At 30.6% G+C, this 15,037-nt stretch overlaps 2 protein-coding genes across 2 annotated transcripts; both read left to right on the top strand.

Moving 5' to 3' along the window:
- Positions 1 to 509: 509 nt before the first annotated feature.
- TRIADDRAFT_53321 (uncharacterized protein) lies at positions 510 to 4,347 on the top strand (the record flags this gene model as incomplete). The annotated part of the gene is made up of 4 exons (XM_002109887.1): positions 510 to 906; positions 1,106 to 1,417; positions 3,510 to 3,665; positions 3,818 to 4,347. The coding sequence occupies 4 exons, from the start codon at positions 510 to 512 to the stop codon at positions 4,345 to 4,347; spliced, it is 1,395 nt and encodes a 464-aa protein (XP_002109923.1).
- A 3,980-nt stretch (positions 4,348 to 8,327) lies between these two features.
- Positions 8,328 to 13,499, top strand: TRIADDRAFT_53320 (uncharacterized protein; the record flags this gene model as incomplete). The annotated part of the gene is made up of 5 exons (XM_002109886.1): positions 8,328 to 8,349; positions 9,224 to 9,412; positions 9,612 to 9,917; positions 12,719 to 12,865; positions 13,018 to 13,499. 5 exons carry the CDS (start codon positions 8,328 to 8,330, stop codon positions 13,497 to 13,499), a joined length of 1,146 nt encoding a protein of 381 aa, XP_002109922.1.
- Positions 13,500 to 15,037: the final 1,538 nt, after the last annotated feature.

Here is a 15,037-nt window from a genome sequence, read left to right as displayed (position 1 = left end):
CACGATAAATTATAATACAATTTTTATCCTGATTTACTCTCTTATAACGAGATCAGTTCGTTAGCTGATATCTTAGAGGTAGTTTAGAGTTAATTCTAAATTAATTTATCTATTGCACTAGTTGTCTATAATAATTTAGCAGTAGAAAATGATATTCTATATTAATCTCAGTCATTTCTATTTGGTTATCAATTCTTTAGCTAATAATTTAGTTATAATTAAAATAAATTCTCCTCTAAGCACACAAAATAGTACAGTTTTATTGAATATCACATTTACTTGTTAGTTGAACAATTCAATAATTATTGTCATAGTATTAAATCATGTAAGAAATCGATCGATCTAGCCCAAATTGATAATTAATCGTTCAATCGATATTTTACTCTTAACTTAAAATAGATTCTGCATCGAATAGATCGATTGTATTAGATTACATTCTACATCGATTGATGATAATCATTTTAAAGCTTCATTTTAAGCGAGAAATTGCGTTGGACAGACTAATTAACATGGAGTTATTTTTTCTCCTCTTTATGATTGATTACGTTGAAGATAAGCATTGCCAAATATTAGGATACGAGTCACAACAATTTGGATATTTTGATTTCCCGTATAATCTTACATTTAGAGTGAAATTTAAAGATGGTAATAACCAATGCAAGGAAAGATCTGAATACTGTTTTCTACGAAATAATATTGTTGTAGATAATAATAAAAGAGATGTGAGCATTTCCTATTACGCTTGTCCTGGGGAAAATCAAGGAAATTTTTGCTTTATCTATAACTTTACTTTAGCCCTTAGAAATCTAACGGCTAATGATTTAGGCAATTACAGTTTCTTATTCGGTTCTCATAGCTGTGGATGCATACTGTCAAATCAATTATTCGTCGATTTAAAAGCTCGAGGTACTATTAAGAATGATCATTTAATTTGAAAATTATATATGTAGCATTAGTTTGGTACTGGCTGCGGCCAATTCTGTTGAATATCTGTTACATTATCCACTACTGTGAATCATAGTATTGAAGTTTATCAATGACTTATAGTTTTGGCTGCTCTAGTTTAATTCAAGTACTGTTTTTCCAATTTCTATATTGTAAATAGAATGCATTAATGATGGTATAATTAATAGCACAAGGCAAGATACATCATCTACAAAAGTAGCACTTCAGTGTACAGCTAGTGGAAACCCAAGGCCAACAATCGTCTGGACAAGATATAATGATGGCAAAGACGATGATTTTATAGCCAAACCAAATCATATTGTAATTAATATTATCAGTCAAACTACTATTCATAGTACTTTAAACCTGGATCGAACTCAAGCATACCAGACTGGAAATTTTTCATGCAAATCTAATAATCTCTGCAAATCTGTACGATCTAATTCTATTTGGAACGTTACACCACCTTCTGGTAAGATTTTTTTCTATTTCTTAAATTATCTTATTGCAACACAGCTTTGATTCACAATCGTCATTTTTTTGCTCTGGACACAAAATTGGGTTTTATAATGATTGAATTTATCAGCAAATTCTCATGAGGTTAATAGGATTCATAAATTAAATATTCTTTGCTTCAAGTAATATTCATCTTGAGTATATTAGTTAATCCAGTATACTTTAGATTGATTCGAGTTGCTATGTAAATATTATCTACATCTAGTAATCTTTATGTTCAATGACGCGATTGATCGAGCATAGTTTAGATCGATTCCATTTAGAAACCAAATAAGATCCATATTTAAGTGATATTTCATCTTGAATTTAGCGATTTAATCTATCGTAAATTGTACTTGATAGTTTTACAAGTTAAATTAGAATCGGCTCTCAAACAATAATCAACCGACTATAAGAGTTTAATTTAGCATCAATTGTACTTGGTAGGATATTTCAAGTTAGAATAGAATCGGCTTTCAAGCAATAATCATAATCAACCGACTGTAACGGATTAACATAGTGTAAATTAGTCTGACGAAATTTGCAACTTAAAATAGAATCGGCTTTCAAGTACTATCTATCGACTGAATATAGCGTTTAATCCAATATAAGTCAGACTACGCTAGATTCGCATGTTAATATAGGGTCATTTTTCAAGTGATATTCATCCTGAAAATAACGCTTAATCTCTTACAAATTAGACTAGATATACAAGTTAAAAGATGATCAGCTTTCATGTAATATTCATCAATCCGTGTTGATATTGACAGAAGTTCATTAAAAGGAATTGATTTTTTTACAACTACACGCATAATTTTTCTTTTTGCGATAGCATTCAATAATATACTGAAACTTTTCGATAAGTCATTTTTTGTTTCAATCAAGTACCACAGAGAAGAGTTTGTACTTCTAATACTCAGTTATAAGATTTTTAACCTTGATTTGTTATACTTCGCCATACCTAAAGGATTAAGTTCAATCATGATTTACTTACGTAAGACTATTTATTATAGATCTTCAAATTTAAGTTTTAACCAGTATAAAAGGATATTTAGCGTTAAGATAGCTAGAAAGTTTTCTACGACTCATGTTAAGTTCTATATCCTGTAATAATACTATTCCATTGCAAATTCTCTCGCCCGATCCTAGGTTAGTGAGTAACCTAACCACTCATTCCTTGCCGTCGTAATGCAAAGTAGCATGAAAGAATTCTATTTAGGCAATTCGACAGATTATGCCCTACCTTTATTGCATTTACTTCTTTTCTTTAAAATTCCTTGTAGTTCCCAATAACAACCCTATTCGTATTTACATATATCCTTAACTAATTTTCACTAAATAAGAGAATAGACCATCAGCTTGAATTAAACCTAAATTTTGATGATTCTTCGTAGTCGAGCACATTAACTTTACATTAATATTTTACTATAAATATTATCTATCTTCTACGAATCCATAGATACCTTTAAACCTATTCCTGTTTTACTCTAAAAAATTAAAGAATTTCTTTAAAAGAATATGATATAAATAGTCAACACCAATAACTATAATTGAATGATCTTTTCACAGGCTTACGATAAAAAATTAATTTCGCTATAGAATGAAATTGGAGTACAGCATATACACGTAGCAAGAGTACGCTGTAAAATAGAATTTGTCATTTCATATTCGTTAACGCATACCGGTAGCTAATCTTGTGTAAATGGATTATTCAAGGCCATAATTGATATCTTAAAGGTATTATGCTGTATCATTTTCTGACGAAAGTGCTATTTTTGCCTTCAATCTGAGCACTGTGCTGCATACTCCAACGATAGCATTTACGAATAAAACGAATAATCGTCATCGATGGGCGTATATACTCGTATTTTCACATGTATATTTAAATTCTATAATTCTTATTCAATGAGTACGGCAATTTTTAGTCTTCATCTAAATCTACTGTGCTATAGAATTACTTGCTTGATAGTAGGATAATTATTGTAGTCGTTTATTGCCATCTTCATTCGTGAGAATATCTTAATCTCGATTAATTTTTTCTATTTTTCAAACTATGAATGCTACGATAGTCGACAAACCAAAATATTTTTTACCTTTTATTCTGATTGGCTTATCTACCAGTATCGCTGCTATTGCGTTTCTGGCAGTCATTAGCAGATCGGTTTATAGAAGAACTATCGTAAGAAGAAAGAAAGAATTAGTCCGTCAAGTTACTCCTAGTCGTCGTGAGTATTTAATCAATGATTAATGTATGTAGCCTTAGAATATTAGATTACTTAATATTAAAATATAATTAATCTTGAAATAGAAGAGTAGCGGTATTAATCGCTTTCAATGAAACTATTAATGATTTAATTTTCTTTTTCTGATATTTTAGAAAATATTCTAATTGCATGTCACGGCCCGATTCCAAGTCCAGTCACCGAGTTAGTCGATAATTCCTTACAGGATATCTCATTCGACGGTCGGATGTGGGAAATCAATAATATTAATGGAAAGACATACGAACTAGAAGTCTATTATGAAAAGATTCAATACTTTAACTTGATAATATTAATACTTATGGACGACAATGTCACTCGATCCGATAGTCACAATTTCAATCATTATTTGCGTAGTATTATCAATAAGTGTATTATCGATGAGAGAGCAATCATAGCAATTTCTGTGAATCGTCCTCAAAATTTTTCTTATCTACTGGATGAAATCGAATATCTAGAATGGACTGATGACATGAATGTAAATTTACAAATTGAATTTCATGAAAGATTAGAGGAAACTTTACATTATTTCACCGACTCAGCACAATTCGACAGAACTGCTTATGATGATGGCGAATCTGTTTATTTTCTTGGAGATGATGATGATGAATCTCCACTGCTACAGTCCCGTGACCATCATTATTAAAAAGAAGTCATAATGGCACAATTACTGTGTAACAACTTTCATAAGGTTAAGAGTTATAAAATTTAGACAATACTAATATGTAATTATCATCAAACAACTTGGTAACAAAGGTTACATTAACGTCAATCTCTAAATTTCTAAGGTCTCCGTAATCTAGTTAGTATTAATTACTCTATGGCAACAGTTAATTTAGATGAATCATTGTACTATTCTAATCATATTTGGCAACCAAATCAATAGATTAATATATCGAACTATGGATATCTATTGACTAATTCTAGATAATTGGACTGCAGAATGTTTATTTACAGAATTACTTACAGCATAAACTATAATCATAAACGGTTATCATCAGGATTGCAGTCACAACTAGCAGTTCTAAAATCAATTAATGGTAATTTCTACGTAAGAATTCTTACCTACTCGTATATTACGACACATAATTTACTGCAACAAATTACAACTACAGATTCCTATTGCAAATAATTTATTATAATCAACCTGTAGAAATATTGAATTGGCTAAATTCAGTTATCTGATTCTTTAAAGTAGTTATTACCGTGACAGCAATATAAACTATAAGAGATCATGCTTTCTTGTCGTACATCTTAACTTCAAGGTAATAAGTTTTGTGACGCATTAGCAAAACTATATTGTAAGAAATTTTGTATCAGAACATTTGGGAGAGTAGTTATACTAATACACTGCCTACTCCTAATGATAATTTTAGAATTGTAGACCAGTCTCATATGGCTATAATCTTGTTTGATTACATTATACAACATGAGATCGTAAATCAGCAGCGAAAATAAAGCAACAACTCAAGTACGCGTTGTATTAAATTTTCATACGCATGACTTTGGCACCTTTAAGCGAGTATACAATATTTTGCTGAGGATATTATTATTTTAAAATCAATTTGTCAATAAATTAAAGTGGATAGGCTATTCACGATTTTTACAGTCAATATATTACAACACTTACGAAAATATCACATTTTGCGCATATGATATTTCGATTTATATTGTCGTATAACATAATTGAAGTATCATAAGTGAAGAGGATAAAGCAGAAACTTTCGAATATCTACGCACAGATATAGGGTATCATTTCAATTCACATTCGAGCAATGATACATAAGTTATTGTAGTAGCGCCAACCCTATATATGTTTCTAATGTCTCCTAGCACTAACAACAACGATATCAATGACCGTCATAAAAATGTTAATAGTAAGGATGATAATGAGAGTGTGTCACGGCACGAACTACCGTGAAGAAATAGCTATCTAAATTTGGTTAATATATAGTGATAATATATTACAACTGGTTACTTAAAATAGAAATTACTCTAATTGTAAATGTGTTACAGTAAATTTAATGCTGTGCTGTAATGTGTACTGAAATGATTCTGTGAATGGACATATTATAGTCCGACTGTGAAAAATTAGTTAGTAGATATTCTCACCTAAGTATTTTTATAAGATGACTCATGAATATTAGCTGCTGTAGAAGGGTATATAAGCTCGCCAGATAGTTGAATAAAGTAGTTCTCAATTGTCTAGTTGAGTTTAACGTAGAATCAAAGGCTTCTAAATTCTTGTGAGTAGGGATACTGAATCTCGGAGACTATAGTAATTTAGAGATTTATTTTACGTTATCCTTGTCACGAAGCTGGTTTGTGACAGCGTGCTACAGTCTTTTAGATAGCATAAGATGCATTCTGTCTATATTAGAACGTAAATCTAGATACTTAAAGCTAGTTTAATTATTATTATTGTTAATTAAGCTAGTGTTGATAGAAATTATACCGACTGTATTTAATATAGCAATAGTTTAACGGGTATGGTGATAAAATACTTGCTTTGCAAGATTGGCATTAAATTTCATACGTATCAAATTCTTACTGCACGTATTGATGATTGTATAATTTGATGCAATCGAATTGATTAGATTAGGTAATCTTAGAATTATGCTCGAATTATTTTAGTCAAATTTTTATATCATAATGCAATAAAATCGTCTATGTTATTTTCGTTTTATCTTGTTTTGACTTCATGTTAAGTTACTGCCAAAAAATAACAGTGAGGAAATTCCATTAAATTATCATTTGGGCCCTAATCCAGTAACTAATCGAGTCAAAGGAGATTTTTTGTTAACTGAAAAGTCACTATTTAACTACAAAGGTAACTGAGATTCTTTTTGAAATACATAAGTACACACTGGTATGTATAACAGACGAAACTGTCGGAGGAAATTTTGCAACTTCGTTAAAATTTTTAGATTAACAGAATATTTTTAGTAAGAATAACAGAATCTATTTATTAATCAATATAGGCTAGCCATTTTAAATTAATATTATTGTCATTTCAGTTTTGATACTTAATAAATAAAGTAGTCTAATAAAATAGTCAAATGCAAGACTATCCTGTGCACTCCAGTATCTTCTACTTTACTTGTCTGTGATTAGATTTTATAATACCTGAAATCAATAATAAATTGAGAAATTCAATAGATAATATAATAAAAAGAAAGAAAGAAGTTGTTTTTAGTGTGATACATGTAAGCGGGTTTGTTCCCTTTTCTATACTTAGGATGGTCTATAGCCTTCGGTTACACTTTATAGTTTGGTTTTGCTTAAGATGAGTAATAAACGATTAAACAGATTCTTATTTATATAAGTTTTATACGACATGATTGATTGATGAAATCAACTATCTACAAATAAACTTTCTAATTCCTACTAGAATATCTCTGGGTTTCGTCTTCTTCTAAATAGCATGATATCATCTAGTAGACTTTTATATACAAGTGTTGTGGTGCACCCATATTTGATTCTACGGATAGCTATATTTGATATAATTAGGTTGCTTTGAATAGATATTACCGTGAAGCTAATATTAGATGATTGCTAACTACTATATTAGAAATTGTTGATTACTAATAGTAGCCAGTTGACTAATTATGGTATAAGATTTATGTAGCTAGAAACACTGTAGTTGTTAAGATGCCCTTCGAAGAAAGGGCCTAGACGTTCATGGAAGAGTAATAACATCTTAAGTAGAATGATTTAGATTGTAGAAAATAATAATGTACTATTAGAGAAAAGTATTTTGTTTGATGACTCATATCTGATTTTAGATTAATCAAGTTGTCATAAATGGATTTAACGAAATATTTATAAGAACTACAGGGATGAGCTCACAGAGGAGAAGAGACTTCACTTCACTTTGAGCTCGGAATACTTTAGATTTTAGACTAGGTTTTTGTAATACTTTTAGATTTTAGACAAGATTCTTGTCATTAATTATTGCTCTACTATTCCTAAAATCTTGTAATAAAAGCCTTTTAGAAAATATAATTCGACTAAGATAGTTCTTGTGAGACGCTTTTATTAAAACAAGATTGATATTGCTCGTATATATTTCTGCTCCCCACGTATGTTTACTTAATTTTCCCTACTGAGTCTTTTTTCTATAGCCTTAGACTAGGCGAGCCATCCTATACTGTAATATATAAAAATTCGATTATTATCTCATCGCATTCATAAATCAGATTTCTAGGAAAGCTACTTTGGATATTTACCCAATCACCCAAAAATAAATCATTAGATGGCGGAAAATTCGATCATTTCATGGATTTTACTTTTCAATTTAGCTCTTTATTGTGTTGGGAGTGATGACTTTTCTCTGAAGAAAGAAAATAGTTTACCGCGTAGGTTATTAAAGACAGGACTGCTACAATATCAATTTTTTATCCAGACTTGATGTTAAGGACATCTACAATTATGTCATAGTTCTATTTGCTCCTTCATTACTCACCTTTGAATTTCAGATTACATTTGATCACATATCCATAGTTTTCAATCTTTTTAGTTTTTACTTCATTGTGAGGACTTTTAATAGACGGTATCTAGCATCCTATATTTCGGTAGAAAATAACTGAAAGCTTTTATAATTTAACTTTTTTAGCACGTTGTAAGATGCCAGACTTTCCTTTTGTTGGTAAGTATCATAAATTTAATTCATGTTTTATCTAGTTTAATTTTAATATCATCTCTTTCAAGAATATTTCAACTATCCAGATCGAAATGCAATTGCTTACTTCTCCTAGATTTTCATCTATTTTATCACTTATATCAAGTTCTTATTATTAAACGATCGATTATACAATTTTACGGCACGATAAATTATGAAACAATTCATCCTGATTTATTCTCGTATAGCGAGATCAGCTCGTCAGCTGACACCTTTGAGATAGTTTAGAGTTGATTCTACGTTGATTTATCTATAATATTTTAGTCGTAGAAAACGATAAACTATTTTTATTTCTGTCATTTCTCCTTGGATATCAATTCTTTAGCTAATAATTCAGTTCTAGTCTAAATGAACTCTGCTCTAAACACCGATTATACGGCAGTTTTATCAAATACTGTGGTTGTTTGTTAAGTAATTAAATAATTATTACCATAGTGTTAAATCATGTAATGAGTTAATCGATCTGGCTCATGTCGATAATTAATTAATTAATCGTTTAATTGTTATTTTATTCTTAGTTTAAAATAGTTTCAGCGTCGAATTGATCAATTGTATTATTTTACACTCTATAATAATTAATGATTATCATTTTAAAGCTTTTTTATGGCAAGAAATTGACTTAGACTTATTAACGTAGAGTTATTTTTGTTTTCCTTTTTTATGACTGATTAAGTTGAAGATAGCCCGTGCCAAGTATTACCCTCGAAGTCTCAACAATTTGGATATTTTAATTTTCCATACAATCTTACATTTAGAGTGAAATTTAATACAGCAGGTTGCAGGATTGGTGACTGCGTGGCTAACGCTGAATGCTGCTTTCTTCGAAATAATGTTGTTGCAGATAATGATAACAGTGTAGTCATTACTCGAAAAGACTGTCCTAGGAGAGATGACTGCTGTATTTATGACTTTACTTTGGTACTTAAAAATCTAACTAGCAACGATTTAGGCAATTACAGTTTTTTATTTGCTGGTCACAACTGTGGATGTATATTGTCAAGTCAATCATTTGTCGATTTAGAAGCTCGAGGTAATATTAAGAATGATTGTTCAATTTCAAAACTAGAAACGTACTATTAATTTGTTACTAGCTCCGACCAATACCGTTGAATATCTGTTGCATTATCAGCTATTGTAAAATAAAATGTTAAAGTTTATCAATGATTTATACTTATGGTAGCCTTAGTTTAATCCTAGCATTTTTTTTCTAATTTCTATATTGAATTTAGAATGTGTTAATAATGGTATAGTTAATAGCTCACTGCAAGATAACTCTCCAAAAGTAGGACTTCAATGTATAGCGAGTGGAAACCCAAGACCGACAATCACTTGGATAAGATCTTATCATGGCAGAATCGAAAACTTTATACCCAAATCAAATTATACTACTATTGAGACTATCAATCAAACTATTCGTAGTACTCTAATCCTTGATCGAACTCAACCTGAACAGACTGGAAATTTTTCATGTGCATCTAAAAATCTCTGCGGATTTATACGATCCAAGTCGACCTGGAATGTTGCACCACCTCAAGGTAAGATTTCTTCTAATTTCTGATATTATGTTATAGCAGTACAATTTCGATTCGTATTAGTCATTTTACTCTGGCCGCCAAATTGGATATTATAATGATTGAATTTATTGGCAAATTCAGCTCAGATAAGATTGATAGGGTTTGCGAATTAAATATTCTCTGTGTCAAGTAATATTCATCTTGAGTATATTAGTTAATCCAGTATACTGTACATACGATTGATTCAAGCTACGTAAATATTATCTTCATCTAGTAATCTATATGTTGAATGAAGCGGTTAATCGATCATAATTTAGATTTATTCGATTTAGAAGCTAGATAAGATCAGTATTTAAGTAACATTCATCTTAAATTTAGCAATGTAATCTATCCCAAATTGTACATGCTAGCTTAACAAGTTACACTAGATTCGATTTTCAGGCAATAATCACCCACCTATAACGGTTTAATCCAGTTCAAATTATACTAGACTGCTTTTGCAATATAAAATAGAATCGGCTTTTATGCGATAATCGACCGACTGCAACGGTTTAATCCAGCTCAAATTATACTGACTACATTTGCAAATTAAAATAAAATCGGCTTTAAAGAGATACTCAATCGACTATTAAAGTTTAATCCAGCATCAATTGTGTCGACTAGAATTTTCAAGTTAGAATACAATAAGCTTTCGTGATAAAATCCAATCATGAAAATTCCAAAGTTGTAGAAAATTAGAACTTTATTAGATCTAATACAAAGACTAGCTACACAAGGCTCTACTCTAGCCGAATACAACTATTGAAGGAATTCTAGGAAGAACGAACTGAGCAGTCTAAAGTTGCCAGCTTATACTCATTTCGTGGTAGTCAGAGCCGCGATTATCTACCATTAAAGTCTATAGTAGCGAGCTACCAAATACGTCTTAAGATAAATAGAAAGTTACGCTTCCGTACATCTTACTAACATGTCTAAAAGTCTATAATCACAATACTAAGTTTCGTTACAGCTTTTAAATGATAATCAACCGAATGCAACGGGTTAATCCAGCATAAATTAGACTGATAAAGCTTGTAAGTTAAAATAGAATCGGCTTTTAAGTGATATTCATCAACTGAATATAGGAGTTAATCCATTATAAATTAGACTGCTAGATTTGCATATTAATTAATGTAAGAAATTATACTTTTAACACTTAGTTGTAAGATTTTTAAACTGGATTTGAAATACATCGTCATACGTTAAGGATTAATTTTCAAATATGATTTATTCACAAAGGCTATTGCAGATTTTTGAATTTAAGATTGTAACCAGTATAAAACGATATTTATAATGAAGATAGCGAGATGTAACATTATTCTGTCGTAAATTCTCTCGATCGATCGATCCTTCGTTAGTGAACAATCCAACTGCTTATTTTTTATCGTAGTGATGCAAAGTAGCATATTCGTATTTACAAATGCCCTTGACTAAATTTTACTAACTTGGAGATTAGATCATGCGTTTAGATTACACCGCAATTATTATCATTCTCCACAGCAGATCAGATTAAGTGTACGATAACACTTACAGTAAATATTATCTTCTATGAATCTACGGATAACTTTATACACAGCCATTATCTGATGGCCTTACACTCTGAATAAATAAATTACTGATTGTCTTGCACTCTGAATAAATAAATTACTGTATCTGGTAGTATGGAAAAATTCTATTCAGGAAATTTGACAGATTATATCCCACCTTTATTGCAGTTACTATTCTTCTTTAAATATCCTTATAGTTCCTAACAACAATCCTATTTGTATTTATGAATGTCCTTAACCTATTTTCAGTAAATTAGAAAATGAATCATCTACTTGAACTATACAGTAATTCTTATCGTTTCCCTGCAACGGAGAATATTAACTTCGCGATAACATTTTACTGCAAATATTATCTTTCACGAATCCACAAGTGCCTTTATACGCATTTTACCTACTATCTGATTACTTCGTACTCTGAAGAAATAAATGGCTCTACTTAATACACTGATAGTTTCACGATGAGAATCTGATAAGTAATCATTAATCATTATATCATTTGCTTAACAAATTTAGTACGCATAGGGTAATTACCCCAAAATAATTCATCCTCAGTTCTAGTTTCTGATTCTGTTTTACTCTAAAAGAAATATAAAGTTCCTTGACGAGAATATGATCAATAGTCGATATTAAGGATCGTATGATCTTTTCATTAACAGGCTTCAGATAAATTAATTTTGCAATCGATGAAACTGAAGTAGAGTACGATACATGGCAAGAACATTCAACAAAATAAAATTTGCTATTTTATATTCATGAGCGTATACCCGTAGCTAGCCGTATACAGTACAAATATATAATCCTAAGCTATTGCGGTATGCTGTATCATTTCTTGACGAAAGTACTGCTTTAGGAAGTAGTATCTCTTAACGTGAATTTAATGAGTAGTGATCATTGTGTGATATCATTTCTCTTAGCTAATTTACAATATTAATCGTGGATAAATCATTGATTCTCACCTTCAATCTGAGCACTGTGCTGCATACTCCAACGATAGCATTTACGAATAAAACGAATAATCATCATCGATAGCCGTATATATTTTCATGAGCACATTCAAAATTTATAAAATCTTATTCAATGAGTAATTTTCAGTCTTTACCCAAATCTACTATAATATAAAATTATTTATTTGATAGTAGGATAATTATTGTAGTCGTTTATTGCCATCTTCATTCGTGAGAATATCTTAATCTCGATTAATTTTTTCTATTTTTCAAACTATGAATGCTACGATAGTCGACAAACCAAGTAATTTACCTATTGCTCTGCTTGGCTTATTTACCGCTGCTATTGTGTTTCTAGCAGTCATTAGCAGATCGGTTTATAGAATAACTATCGTAAGAAGAAAGAAAGAATTAGTCCGTCAAGTTACTCCTAGTCGTCGTGAGTATTTAATCAATGATTAATGTATGTAGCCTTAGAATATTAGATTACTTAATATTAAAATATAATTAATCTTGAAATAGAAGAGTAGCGGTATTAATCGCTTTCAATGAAACTATTAATGATTTAATTTTCTTTTTCTGATATTTTAGAAAATATTCTAATTGCATGTCACGGCCCGATTCCAAGTCCAGTCACCGAGTTAGTCGATAATTCCTTACAGGATATCTCATTCGACGGTCGGACGTGGGAAATCAATAATATTAATGGAAAGACATACGAACTAGAAGTCTATTATGAAAAGATTCAATACTTTAACTTGATAATATTAATACTTATGGACGACAATGTCACTCGATCCGATAGTCACAATTTCAATCATTATTTGCGTAGTATTATCAATAAGTGTATTATCGATGAGAGAGCAATCATAGCAATTTCTGTGAATCGTCCTCAAAATTTTTCTTATCTACTGGATGAAATCGAATATCTAGAATGGACTGATGACATGAATGTAAATTTACAAATTGAATTTCATGAAAGATTAGAGGAAACTTTACATTATTTCACCGACTCAGCACAATTTGACAGAACTTCCTATCATAATGGCGATGATCGTTCTCCACTACTATAGTCTCGTGACAATTACTAAAGAACAGTCATTGAAGAATAATCATTTATGCAATAACCTTCTGTTAACAGTACTGCAGTACCGGGTAATTAACTATCGATACTTGAGAATAATCTAGATAAAATCATGTTTAATTTTGCTAGGCTTGTACTAGTAAATTGTTTAGTAGCAGAATCGTGATATAGAACTGTTGCAAGTTAATTTACTATTTACTAAAAGGTGTGAAAGGCAGTAATATTATAATCGAGCCGTATATGGAATTATGGACGGAGAAAGAGTATTTCAACACCTCAACTTCCAGAATATCTACCTACTGGTATCTATTTAGTAATTGAATAAATCTACTAATGTAACTTATAAAATATATATCCACGCCAGTTAACACTGGCGTTTACCGTAGAAATCTCTTTAAGCGTATGTGGTTGTAAAATAAAAGTAGTAATTGCTTAAGAAGCGTTCAGGAGTCGTAAAGTGAAGAAAAATGTAATAGTTTATCAGTCATCTGTGGAGTACAGCCGAGAGAACGAGTTCTCATATATCACTCAAATTGACTGAAAATACTGGGGATGTAGAACGAGTTGTAAATACTTTCACGAGAGTTTCTTTACAAAATCTTCACCACAAGCGAGGGTTATAACACCTTCATAATTCAGTTCCAACAACCGAATACTATTAGTATAATTATAACGTCACTGATGATGTAGACGAGGTAGTCAAAGATTTACTACTATTTATTGCTGAAGAAATCTTGACAGCCAAGATTATACTCTTGACAATTCAATAGCAATTGACAAACCAGTCGAATAACCGACTAATTAACTCACTAAAAATGGTCTTTAGGCATCAGCCTTTAATAGTCTCGTCAAAAACTCCTGGTGCACATAAAGCAAAACTATCCTTCTAAAGCTATATCGTAACACATACTAAATGATTATAGAAAATAACGAAGACTGTATGTGTCATAAGCTACTAACTATGACAAGCTAAATTTGTCTAGAGTATGATAAGACTATCAAGGTATCTGTAATTAAGAGCAGCTTAGAAGGCCTATTTTATTAAGTAAATGATATTTTCTTGGTGGATTGCTTGGTTAAGGCAGTAATTCCGTCCTTACTATTATTCTTTAACGTAGTTTTAGCAAGTTTGTCATTACGTTTATATGAAACTGGTGATTTCCTTCAAGCTTAGTTTACACTGGAATTCGAAGTGGATTACTAATTTTAATAATTGCAAGTTCATTACTGCCAGGCAGTAGTCTTGTGTTTAATTTTAAATAATTTATTAATCATTCTTACTAATTATTATGTTTAATTTCTCCCCACCCCTACTGTGCGAATTTATAAATATCAATATAAAATAAGGAATTTGAGAATGCCAGAGTTTGTCTACGTTATTAATTTTTCCTATCGTGCCAGCAAGACATTTCATGCTTTTCTTGTGAGAACAGGACTTGCATCTTTTCACCTTGAGAATCAATCTTCAGTCGAAATCACTTTTAATCCTAATAATAACTTGAATTGGATCATTGAATGGCAAATAGA

This window comes from Trichoplax adhaerens, genomic scaffold, assembly GCF_000150275.1.
Source record: "Trichoplax adhaerens TRIADscaffold_2 genomic scaffold, whole genome shotgun sequence".
Lineage (NCBI taxonomy): Eukaryota > Metazoa > Placozoa > Uniplacotomia > Trichoplacea > Trichoplacidae > Trichoplax > Trichoplax adhaerens.
The sequence above is the reverse complement of the archived record's forward strand: the minus strand, read 5'-3'. Positions and strand labels throughout refer to the sequence as shown.